This window comes from Cariama cristata, unplaced genomic scaffold, assembly GCF_000690535.1.
Source record: "Cariama cristata isolate BGI_N322 unplaced genomic scaffold, ASM69053v1 scaffold11574, whole genome shotgun sequence".
NCBI classification, from domain to species: Eukaryota; Metazoa; Chordata; class Aves; order Cariamiformes; family Cariamidae; genus Cariama; species Cariama cristata.
Window position 1 is genome coordinate 42,414 of NW_009614700.1, and position 13,143 is coordinate 55,556.

Here is a 13,143-nt window from a genome sequence, read left to right on the forward strand (position 1 = left end):
TTCTTGGCAGACTGACAGCAATATCCAGTACAACTTTATACTATGGTTCACTGGGTGCAAGGCATTCAGTGTAGAGATCCAGAGTGCTGGTAGAAACGCCACTGGCTGAGGGCCTGCCTTTCACCCATGCTTCTTACCTGACAGAGGTTTCCTGAGAAACCAGCGGGACACAGACATTGGAATCCATTGATTTCATCCTGGCAATGACCCCCATTCATGCAAGGGTTACTTGCACATTCATTGATGTCTTTCTCACAGTGATCTCCTGCATAGCCAGGTGAACAGATACACCGATAACCATTAACCAAGTCCTGGGAAGGAACAAGAAAGTTTAGAGTTAAGGTTTTTTTTCCTCCCTCTTGATACATTCTTATTAAAGAAAAAAAGACAAGACGGTCCAAAAAAAAAAAATATCCTTTTACTATGTCCAAACAAAGCAAGACTATTTAGAGGGAGTAAATACACACACACACACACACACACCCCCAATACTAGCTTATGTTCTTCATTTGCAGGCAGGATACATTAATCCACAGTTTGAAGCAGAGTATCTACATTTACAGTAGGTAGTTGGCACAACAGCCAGCCCATTCACTGGTGACACTGGCAGTGAGGAGGAGTCACTTACTGCAGTTAAATCTTTTTTGCCCTTGCTGTTCTACGGACATACTCTGACACGCTGTAGCATGACATAGGCACTCCCCCCAACTCAGAGAAATTACAATTTATACCAACTAATTGCTATTTTCCACACTATTTGCGTTTAGACTCAAATGTTTTAGTTACTGTTGCAAGTCTCAGGGAAACCAAAATTAAAACAAGAATGGCTCACCCGACAGGATCCTCCATTCTGACATTGTCCACGACAGTCGTTAATATCTGTAATAAAATTAGCATGGTTAGAAAGCAAAAATATATTTACACTAGATAGAGAGTTCAAGTCTCTAAAACTGCAGCTAGATAAACCTTTTGTCAGGTTTCCCGCATGCCTGCCTTGAGATAAGGTTATTATAATGGGTGGGAACCTTTTGCGATTCTTCTACTAGAGGCAGTGAAACTTCACATCATTGTTTTAGTCATTTTATCAGAATATAGCTGTGTTATGGCCTAATGAGTTTGATAAAATTGTGTATTTTCATTCCACACCAACTACTCCCTTTCTAAAAACATCAACCGCTGGGACTCTGCCTGATGTTTAAATCTCAGCTTAGAACTCAGTGGCATAGACATATACACACACAACCGGCCTTTAATAAACCCAAGGATATAGGCACTTACTTATATCACAGTTGTGGCCAGACCAGCCAGTAATGCAGTCACAATAGTAGCTGCCAATCAGGTTCCTGCAGGAGTTGGCATTGACACAGGGTTTGCCCTCACATTCATTCGCATCTGAAAAAACAACGGGAATGGCCAAATGGAGGTCTTGCAGGGCAGGGGGGCAGAAGAAGAAAAAGCCTACAGCCGGTTTTTAGAGCAATAATCAGCAGGTCATTCAGATCTAAGAGGAACTTGTAATATACAGCATGGGTTAGCCTGACTTGAAGGAACAAAAGTCAATCATACATCAGGCTCTGAAGTCTCTTTCAATTTCTTTGCGATTAGAACATACAGGCTACGCTAATTATTTGATAATTACCCAGCCACTCATTAGGAGCAACTTCCCCTCACCACCCCCCCGCACATCTTAACTGAGCATTTTGAAGGAGGAGTGCTGCAGCCTGGTCATTGGGATTACTGTGTTGTGTAAAGAATGCAGACAGCTCATTCTTCGTGAGATCATCCACATTTTGGAACCCAGCTGTGAACTCCTTGGTCTGGAGGAGTTGACATGGCTGAAGGGATACAGCAACTTTCTCACAGGCTACAGGGAGAAATACATGTGGGGGCGGGACTGGAAGGCATACACATGCACCCTCCCCACTTCGGTTCATTTATGGTTTAAAGTATGTCTCTCTGGCTTGGTTAACCATTTCCATCAGCTGCTAGCATGCATCAGCAAAACAACAACAGAAGGAAGCCACTCTGTGTTTGAGACTGTCCTAGACCCCAGTCCTGCAAACACCGACACTTCCTATTCTCAATGTGCCAGAATAAATCCATAGGGTTTGGAAACATAAACGTGCCTAACGCAAAGGACAGGATTGCCCTTGCCTGCTGGAGTATGCATTTATCTCCACCACCACCCACCCCGAGCAACACTGGATGAAGAGAAAAGCAGTTCTCACCTAGCTGGCACGTTTTGCCAGTCCACTGAGGTGGGCAAATACACTTAAATCCATCAACTAGATCTTGGCAAGTTCCTCCGTGACCACAGGGATTTGGAGAACAATCATCAATATCTGTGGTGCAGAGTAAGGAGAGGCTTAGTTCTGTTACCGAACAGGCAACACCAGTAACTGACAAATTTGATAAACAGCTGCTGCTACTAGGATTTGCCCTGAGGAACAGAAAGGCAACAGGACTTCTACTTGGAATTTCTAGGTCTACTCTGATTTCAGCAAAAGCCGCCTTTAAAAGTAATAGTAGTGTGAAAGGGGGTTCAAAGGACAGGGAAAGAAGTTTACACCTGTGGCCTTTTGCAAGCGGAAGTCAGGTTTTGATCCAGCAGGTCTCTCAAAACAGTATTTTAACAGCTTCCCTGAACGCTACAAAAATTCAGCGCTCTGCTGCTTTCTAGAAGCCACTGGCCATTCCGTCCCTTTGCATTTAACACAAACCTTAGTACGAAGGAGAGGGGGTGAACCCTGGCGTAAATGGCTGCTAAGAACCAATGCTAAAGCTGGGAAAGGTTAAGTAGGCTGCCCTTTAAGCTCATCAGGGGTTAGAAAGACTGATGTAAACCAGCAAACTAGCACATTTTTAACACAATTTTAAAAGGACTTACTATCAGTGCAAGTTGGTCCAGCCCAGCCAGGCGCACACACACATTCAAATCCTGTGGACGTCTCTAAGCAGCTTCCTCCATTGTGACAAGGATCGGAGAGGCAGGCGTGCTCCGCTGCACCAGGACAGAAGTATGTGTCAGGGTAGAGACTATAGCAGCATTGCCAGAAGCCACCCCCTGCTCCCTCCACACGCTTCTACTCTGGACACATCGTTACCCTTGACATATTGCACTCCTGTGAGAGCTGCGAATCCAATAGCTACTAGCTAGTAGGGAGTCATGCTAAACTCATCAACACGCTGACTTGCACCTGTTTGAGTCAGAGCCAGACAAGGTAACTCGTAGTCATCTCTCCGCTAAGCAGAAGCCTGATGTTCAGAGATACCAACTGTTCATGATGAAGCATGAACAAGCAAGTCTGGATCTCTGTAGCCAACCCTGGCATCGTAACACCAGAAACTGAGTTTTCCTCTACTTCATAAAGTCTATCCAAAACCAGCCACTAAAAGCTGGCAAGAATTAACTGCCAAGCAGCAGCTCAGCGGCTGCATCAAACACTTACCGATTTCACAGTTCTGTCCTGAGTAGCCCTCAGGGCAGGAACATTGGTATTTATCAGGGCCAGTGTTGCTGCAGGTACCACCATTCAAACAGGGTGCGTGGGTTCCACAGTAGTTCAGATCTGCAAGAGGTGAGGAGCATTAAGGCCACAGTTGAAAAGCAACAGAACCATAACCACGTGCATGCTTTGTTCCACTATTCTTAGAACCTTTACAGAATACATCTGCGCACAAGAGTAGGACAGGACAGGGAAAAGTTTAGGACATACGCTAACAATGCCAGAACAGAAGAGGAGACAACGCTAAGTCACTGAAGGACAAAAAAACTCCCACCATGTTTCAGGAGGCTCACTCAGTCTGGTGTGCACTCTTCTCCGTGCTAAGCCTGCCAGTGTTAAAATTCAAGTGTTACACTTGGCTGTCCGTAAGATTAGCATACCTTTGTCACAGAGCTGACCACCCCAGTTGGTTTCACAGAGGCATTGCCATGGTTCAATGCAAGTGCCATGGACACATCCTGGGTGTGGAATGCACTTATCACAGTACTGGCCTTGCCATCCATACTGACACCTTCGGTTAAAGAAAGGAAGGGAAAAAAATTAAAAAAAAAAAAAATCAGAAGAGGGAAACAAACCAAAAACCCATTAGACTTGCTCTGTGTAGATGTGAGCTTGGAACTCCAAAGCCTGGAGAAAGACTGGGGAGGTGGGGGAGCAGGGCAGGACGAGAGGAGGGGAGAAGCTATTCAAGGTTTGTTTGATGGTTTCTTGTAAACAAACATTTTAGTAGTTTTGCCAAGGTCTCTGTGGCCGGCCTCCTGACAAAAGAGTAACTGTTCTGAGAGAACCAGCATGAGGCCATTCAGCACAATAGTACTCTTTTGGAGCCTCACACAAATGTGGCAGAGAGGGTGGGTGTGCACTACAAATCAATCTCTGGACTTTGACAGGGTGCTTTATAAATTGAGGGGGGGAGAACAAGTGAGTGGAAACAATAGTTATGCAGAGATCCTCATGAATACAAGGTTCCAGGCATTTCAGCCACGCTGGGCTTGCAGGAAGACGAGTAAAACCATAAACACCAGCCCCAAGCCCTTGGCAAGGCAGTAGCAAAGCGTTAGGAGTTCTCTGCTCTATCAGAAGCTGACCTTATTCTGAACTAGAAGACATACACAGCAAGTATAGACTGGGCCACCATAAGAGATGAAACAGTACATGTCAGGATTTTACACGTGCTCAAAGAAGATCAGCTGCCAGTGTATTTCAGAGTTTGATGTATGCTAACCTCTTTTCAGGGAATAGCTAAAACATATTCAATTCTGAGAAACTTCAATTTCATATCTGGAGAAGAATTTATTGTTATTTAAATTATTTATTGCCACTATCAATGAGCTACTTGAATTCTGTACTTAAAAAGGCAGATGTTCTTTTAAAGTAAAGCCTCCTTAAGGGAAAGCTCATTTTGGCTTTCATTTAGTTCTCACTAGCAAGGCAGACCAAGGATTCTTCAAATTAAAGTGGATCTAGAGATAGAAACAAGGAAAACAAATTGAAAATTAAAAGCAAGGGTTTGTTGAGGTACTGTATTTCATTAACAGGTCCTGAGAGTAATTGATCAGCAGCAACTATGCACTAAGCTGTCACTAAATTATGAAAACAAACCTCATCTGTACAGAAGTCAGCTAAGCTTTCTGTTTGTAAAACCCCCCACCTTTCTTCTACTGGCAATTTCTTCTCATGGGAAAAAGCCAGAAGGATCTATCCAATGGGTAATCACACACAGCTAGTGGTAACTCTGACTTCCCTTCTAAAAAAAAAAATCTCAGGTGACAAACTGCATGCTAATTAACTTTTTTTTTTAATAGCTATTTCAGCAGCAGCCTATTCAAAGTCAATGGGAAATTATTAGTTTGTGTGTTTTTTTTTTAAAAAAAGCTAGTCAAACTTCTGTGTTTTTGTGTGCAAAGAACATGAAAGAAAACCAGATCAGGCAAAACCACCTCTCTCAAGTAGCTCTCGGAAAATCCTTCTGTACAGCGAATATAACAAGAACACACAAAGATCAAAATTTAGGAACATACCCCTTTAATTTGTATTGCATTCAAAGCAACTTGCCTGTGAGCTTGCACACAAACAAAACCAAGGGACCTCACCTGCAAAAACAGGTATCCAAATCGAGAATTTTACTCCTTTCTGCCAAATCAAAGGTGTGGGGGCTTTTTTTGTTTGTTTTCTTAAAAGCAAGTGTGAAGAGAAAGAATTTAAAAAACAAAACAAAAAACATTACACGCAGGAAAAAAAGCCATGATCTTTAGAGCCAAAGATATGACCTTCTTCAAGCATCAGCTTCAAAGTGTAACAAAGACAATTGTATAAAGCTATGGGCATTTAAAAAAAAGTTAGATATCAATTCCAGAAAAAGATTCATGGTAATAATTCTTGTTTAATAATATGTATGCAGCAGTTTCTCATGAGAAATTTAAAGTTAACTTCCCTTGTAGAGTGATTCATGAGTAAGTATGGTTTTTTTGGCTGGCCTGCATTAAAGAAAGTGACTCGCACCAAAAGGGAAAAGGATATTTTAAGAATGTTTGCAAGTTGTCTATTGTAGCAGAACCCAGAGCAGTTTCTGCTGGGATGTTATTTTTAAACTCTGTTGCATTTGTAACATACAGGTTATATGACTCATCAAAACTTAAAAGAAAATAAAATCTTGTTTCTGTGTTCACTTTAAAGATATTGGTCTAACTTGGCAAGCAGAAGTTATCTGAAAGCACCAGAAGGACAGCATTGTTTCAAGACTATGCAAATCAAGTGTGGGAAAGTTGCACCTTAAGTAAATAAGAGCACTAGTGCATGTCTGGGCAGTGAGTGGGAGGTAAGAGACTTAGAAAGAGAAAGGAAAGAAAAAAAAAAAATCTGGAAACAAAGCCTGTTGTTCTGACTAGGAGACAGCAGCCTCTACAAGGCATGTTTATTCTGATGACAGAAGCACAAATCACTGGTAGCCTTGACTGGCACTCCTCTCACCATCTGCCCCCCCCCCGCCCAATACTTCCTACTGCTTGCTAGGCTTTTTTTTTTTTAATTAAAAAAAGATTTAGATTTGGTGTTCTAGGGTTAACCAGCTTGTATCAGCACTGCTAAACATGAAAATCACTGAACAACCTACAACAGTCCATCCCGTGGCTTGACTTTCACTTCGCCATGTCTCTTGTGGAAGATGAGAAGTTACTTCCTACCTTACTTTCAGAACTTTCCTTGACTATTTGTTTTGTTTTCGAAGCACAGATTGCAGGGACAGAGAGAAAGAATGAACCACTGTGACTATTTAGGCTGACTTCTTATATAATGTAGTCTGTCAGACACCCCAGATTCCTGTTTGAACACAGCTTATCTAAAAAGAAAAGCAGTCCACTTCATGCAAAAGTCTCCAGCAAGAAAGAATACACCAATACATTTGTTAGGTAGAAACGTTACTTGCTGTTCCTTCAGACTTCCAAGTTTTATTTGTGAATACCTAAACTTCACTTTTAACTCTTCCTACACAGGATCAATATTAACATTTTGTAACCTCAGAAGCCCTCAGCTCCCTATCGCATGTAAACAGACACGATAAAGGGTTACATGAAGCAACTTACAACCTGAGTGTTGATAAAGAACGTCCACATTTAATATCCATTAACTCTCTATTAGTAAGGGAGAAAACTCCCCTGTGCTGTAAATATATGCTGTATATTTTGAGGCATTCCAAATATTTAATTGTTGGGTTATGGATAAACTCTGCTTTTCATTGTCTCCTTGCCAGGACAGAATGGAGTTCAAAGCACAAGAGCAAAATTCTGCATTCATCGGAGCCTACTGACAAGATTTCATCCCAGCTATTAACCTCTCAGCACTTGGAGCCTGGCTCACAATGGTAAAGGAACCGAGAGATTTAACTAATCCCATTCTAAAGAATGCTTGACTTTTGCCTACTGATGGAAGAAACGAGGAGGTGGGAGGGAGGAAGGGGGAAACAGTGAAAGGGAGAAGAGGAGAGAAAAGCCACACACTTTTCTTCAAGCTTGTAGTTGAAAAAGCCTATTAATCAGGCTGTTGAAAAAAAAAAAAAACAACAAAACCCAACCACACAACATACCCACAAAACATTTGCACTACTTATGCAGAAACAATTAGTTAGTGCTCATTAGGCAGCATTCACACGATTTATCCCATACCCCCCTCCTGCCCAGTGCCACCATTTCACAAAACAAAAAGCTTCTTAAAATTATCAGTGCATTACAAGCCTGCTCCCCCCTTATTCTGGGCAAGTCAGCATGAATAATGTGCCTTGGTCAAAAACATGACTCCAAAACCACCCTCCCTCCCCAATCCTATTGTGTTTAGCATCACTTGTTTCATTACTTGGGGGCGCGGGGGGAGGCGAGGGGAGCAGAACAAGGAGGGAGAAGAAGCATTTACCTGCACTCTCCTGGAATTGTGCAAGAACCGTGCTTGGGGCTACATCCCTGACGACAAATAGCTGTTAAAACAAAAAAGAAGAGTATCAGCATGCTGCCTGCTTCCTGCATCTTCACACTCGTGGGAATGTTTTAATCTCTAACCAGCATTGTAATCCTACTAAATCCCAGGTTTTAACAAGTCTCTCGTATCGAGTCTACTGGAAGGAAAACCAAGGTAGGTGGCTCCCCGTGATAGGAAATCTATCAGCTGGTTGGCAGAGGAATCGTACCTAATGCTGTTCAGAGGGTTGTTTCTATGCAAGAGAAACCGTCTCGCCTTAGAGAGCTCAAGTCACTTTGGGTCTACAGGTTTCCTTTCTCTGTCTTTTGCAAGTGAACTGACCCACTCTCCCTGGCCTTACATCTAATTCAAAGCAACTTTTAACTACTCTGGATTTACTTTTGAGCTGTATCTCTGAACAGACAGGGTATTAAGATAAGCATCAATTCAAATTGCAGGTAAACTCAGTCAGCAAGACATGCTGATAGTCTGTTCCTACTTAAAGTCCTGCTTTCTCCTTCTGAAATTACCTAGGAAGTTGCCATTCCCTAATAAACATGTTAAACATCATCTCAGGTAGAACAAACAGCCTGGGACTTTTCAAACACCAAAGCTTTACACTTGCCAGGTCAGCTCTAAAACAAGTCTCTCCTTCCTGCTTGTCTTGAAGTTCTGCACCAAAGGGGAAATCCTTTTTGAAGTCAGCAGCAGAACTCCCATTGAAGTCAATGGGCTGGGTTTTCTTCCCAAGGGCAAAGATGTGGATAATCAGAGAAAGAACACATCTGCCAAGTGCCCAGTACTTGTCAGACCTCTCCAAGATTTTAAAACAAGACAGAAACTAGTCTTCTCTTGCCCCTAGTTCTCTGTGTAAAGAGTTAGTCGCTGTCCCATCAAGTCCTTAGCCCTGCTGTCTGCACGAACTGACCACTGAATTGCAACCCTGATACGATGCACTCAAATCTTATCCAAGCCCGCTGATCATCTGCGGGTTGAGCATTCATCACAAACCTTTGTTGCATTCTGGTCCCATCCAGCCTTCCAAGCAGGTTTTGTTACCATTCTGGTCACAGGTATGGTGAGTGAAGAAGTCATCTCTTGGTCGACAAAACTTGTTGCAGCCAAAGCCATAGTAATGTTCTGCACAAGTCACACGGATTTGATACTCAAAGTGGGCAACTCCTGCATTATGTTTCAAAGTCTGCCACTGACGGCTTGGATTGATCATGCCAGAGTGGGATGCCTTCTCAATAACACGATCAGGATCTAGAAGTCGGAAGAGATGTCAGAGTTAAAACTTCATTTAGGTATCATTACCTCCCACATCAGAGCTCTCTAGCTTCGCAGGCAAGACTCTCCGAGGCAGCCAGTTGGTTTTATTAATGCTCTGTTTTAGAGAGTAAGATAAGGCTGCCCTGGAGCTACAAGCCATTAACTGAAACACACATGCAGCATTATCAAACTCAACAAAGCTTGAAATCAAAAAGGACTGATAGGTTACTGCCAATCACTTCTCCCTTTTGCAGTGTAAGGACATCCAGTAAGAATCAAATTAAAGAATTAAAGACAGTTCAATCTGCTTTTACTTTCAGCTCCAATAGACTGGTGCATAATGTGATTTTACCTGCTTCTCTGTTAATGGTACTAGTTTTGTTTTTAACTGGAATATTTACAAAAACATCATACTACAATAGCCTAATAAAGCAATGTCTACAAACTGAACAGAACATAAGCACCGCAAAAGGTTTGCAGCCTTCTAGGACTCTGGTGTAAATAAAATTGAAAACTAGCAACTCTGGCATTCAGACGACATCAGTGATCTCACCAGGTTTTGACTATGAAATATCATGGAAGATTTTCTCTTCAGATGTTAGGTGACACTAAAAATTTAAGACTACCAGAGCTCAAAGCAGACAACTCAAATTACTGCATATGTGCGCTATAGATCTCCCTTCTCTCTATAGAGCATTTCAAAGTTTAGACTTCATACTTGACATTTAGTTCCAGCAAAAGTCTTCTGGCTTTTAGAGCTCTACAACTGTCTAAATTACAGCTTGAAATAATAATATTTCACATTAGCTAGGAACATTGTATATATCTGTGGTATTTCACTTTGTAGTCCAGGTCTTGTGACTTAAATGATCTGACACTGCCTTACGACCTGCTGCTAGCAAGCACTTGACTGCCAAGTGAAAGTTTATCATAAAACAGCCAAAATATCCTTGCAGACATAGTACAAAAACAAAAATAAGTACCAGGCAACACTGTTCTGTATACGGCAGCATAATCCAGTGACAGAAGAATTTTAGGTAGAAGGGCAATTTGCCAATGATGTGTTAGAAAGCAGCGTGTGAAGTACTGGCACATTTGAGTGTTAAGAATTAAAACGTCGTGATGTTCAGCTTGTTCTTCCAGCAATAACAAAAGAAAGTTTGGGGATTTTACATAAGGCAGAGTTGAAGACTAATGAAGTCGCTATATAAAGCTGAAGATGACACATGGGTCATTTTTTATCTAAAATACTTTTAAATGTATTGCTAAGGATCTTTGATTTGTAGTTTTCAAAAAGAACTTCCAAACAGGCTTCTCAAGGCTCAGATATCCATTATCAGTTCACCACTAGATCCTGCCTGCTTATCCACAGTTTTAAATAAAGTTACGTCAAAGCACTTGCTGCACAACCTCAGAAGCGCGTCAGTACACAGACATTCTAAGCATTTACCCATTTTTGGGGGTATCCTTGGCTTGAGCCTACAGCATCCATTAAGTGTTTACAGTGTGAAATTAAGGGCAACAACTTCTTATTCAGTATTCTGGTGTTTCTGGTTCTATAATATTTTCCATTTAAATCAGTTTGTATTATTCATTGGCACTAAGCCCCCAACCCCACATCTATGTGTAAGACTTTCAAATGCACGCAGGCCTTTATTAATGTAAATCCCATTCACGAGTAATGTAGATGCCTAAGGACTTTTCCATACTGGTATATCCAGAGCAATATCTTCTCCTGTACTGTGCAGGTGTAAAGCTCTTAGATCTCATCAAGAAGATTGTTGACTAATTCCAAGAGGTACTTAATCAGAGCATATCTATTCGTCTTCAATGGGGCCAGTCAAGCGATTCTAGTTCCGCTCATGTGTGCTGGAGATGGCTTTGCTGCACTTGCCAAGATTACACCCCGATCTACAGCACAGTTGGAAAGCAAACGCATTTCCCCAAATACCGAGTCTGTCCACAAAGACATCCTGTTTCTTGCGAGTAAAACAACTCTATCCTTTTCTCCTGTAAGTGGCAGAAGAAAAGGGGAATGACATTCAGTTTAGTTCTGCGAACTGCTCCCCCTCCACACACACACGCTCACTCTTGCTTTTCCAGTCTTTTCCTGTTCCCCGTTGGGAACATACCACTGAGAGCTATTTCAGTCCTTGGCACCAGAAAAGCAGTCGCCTTGGAAAGGAGATCTTTCCTTTGCTTCAGCTCTATCATTCTTCCCCTATCTGCCAGCTCATTAGGAAGCATGTCCTTGCTGTATGTCTACAACATCTCACTCCAGCCACCGGCTCTTTTGAGCCCGTAACCACAGGCTGAACTCAAATGGAAACATCCTTATTAGCCCACTGGACTTTATTTTTTTAAGGCCCCAGGTGGGGGCTGCAATTTCAGCTGCAATTTCACTTTGGATCATGGCTAAAATGCCTTTCATTTGATACACGTTATAAAGCTACCACCATACATTCAAATTCAAGTAAGGTCTCACAGACTTAAGATCCCTTTCCATTAGCCATCACCCACAGTTTTCACAATGAAGTATTGGCATGTTCCTTCTTGTACAAAAATTTCTCCACCCTTCCCTATTCCCACCTGTCAGTACGCACTTACACAAGCGTGCTGACCCAGACTTCAGGGAAGGCATTGCAACAACTCTTCCATTCTTAGCCTGCGCCAACAATGTTTTAAGTTTTATAGTAAGCAATCCCAAAGCACCAGACTGGTTAAGTAAATAAAAAGAAGTAGTCAGCCAGGCTCGAGAGAAAGCAATCTTCCTAACTCCCCTGACATCATCTGACTCAGAATCCCATGCTTTGATAGAAAGGTTAGAGGAAACAACCAATTAGAAATTGATGAAGTGGAAGAGAGAGAGGCCTTTTTGTATATCTTTAGCTTCTACTCTGCACTTTGCTGTCAGAGAGTTCGTTCATTTCATTCACTTTTTGTGGCTACACTTCAAAGCTATTAAGCTGTCTTTTTATTCAGTGGGCAACTGTATCGGAGGTTTTAGCACAGGGAAATTAGTTATTTTGACTGCCCACCTTTGCTTTTCAGTGGTCCAATTTCTGGAAATTATAACTACCATCATCGGGAAGCAAACAACAACAAAAAAAGCCCAGACTCTACACAGTTTGGGTGGCCAAGGACACCACAGTTATTTTTGAAAGTCTTTGTTTCAGACAACTTCCAGCTACGGCTTGGTTTACATTGTGCTGAAGTCTCTTAATGCCCAACTGGAATTCACATGCAACTGATACCAGTAATTTACAATAGCTCTTTGACATAGTTTGAGATGCAATGTCAGCCCCATTAGCTTTATGTATGAAGTGACAGTACCAAGATGGCATCTAGACAAGAACCAGAGTAAGGAAACCGTTTCAGTTGAGTCTTGGCTCCAACAAAGCACGATTCTCATCAACTTCAACAGGGCCAGAATTTAACTGCAAGCCACTCTTGGAAGTGAGACAAGAGAGAGTATGTGGTAAAGGGAACGTAGGAGGAGTGGAATGTAGAGGGGGGAAGGAAGCATCCACTCTAGGATCTCCTAAGGACTGCATTGATCAGAGGATGCTAGAGCTATTGAAAAGCTCCACAAAGCCTACTAAACCCACTTTTTTTGGTTTGGTTGTTTTTTGAGGGGAGGTTGTTTGGGTTTTGTTTTGTTTTTTTTCTACTGATAGCGCTCAGAGACTCCTTACAATTCAGTGGTAATCCTGGACATAAAAAAAAAACCAAAACTCACCACTTTTTATGATGACAATTGTTTAGTTCTAAAGATTTTCTTAACTAGTTCTTCAAGACTTACTCTTCAGCTATGGGAAAGCTGACTGTAAGTAAAGTGATGCGGTACAAAGGAAAAGCTTTGTGCAGTACAGTGACTGAAGTAACCTACAGATGGATATGTGACAGCAAAGCCAGAGCA

The 13,143-nt window shown here is 41.9% G+C and overlaps 1 protein-coding gene across 1 annotated transcript in view; it reads right to left on the reverse strand.

Moving 5' to 3' along the window:
* The window catches only part of JAG1 (jagged 1), a 35,308-nt gene that overhangs the window by 8,946 nt on the left and 13,219 nt on the right, over positions 1–13,143 (reverse strand). The window contains 9 exon segments of the mRNA XM_009699524.1: positions 138–311; positions 833–879; positions 1,279–1,392; positions 2,229–2,342; positions 2,888–3,001; positions 3,450–3,569; positions 3,887–4,017; positions 7,911–7,971; positions 8,964–9,218. Coding sequence (XP_009697826.1) covers positions 138–311; positions 833–879; positions 1,279–1,392; positions 2,229–2,342; positions 2,888–3,001; positions 3,450–3,569; positions 3,887–4,017; positions 7,911–7,971; positions 8,964–9,218 — 1,130 coding nt within the window.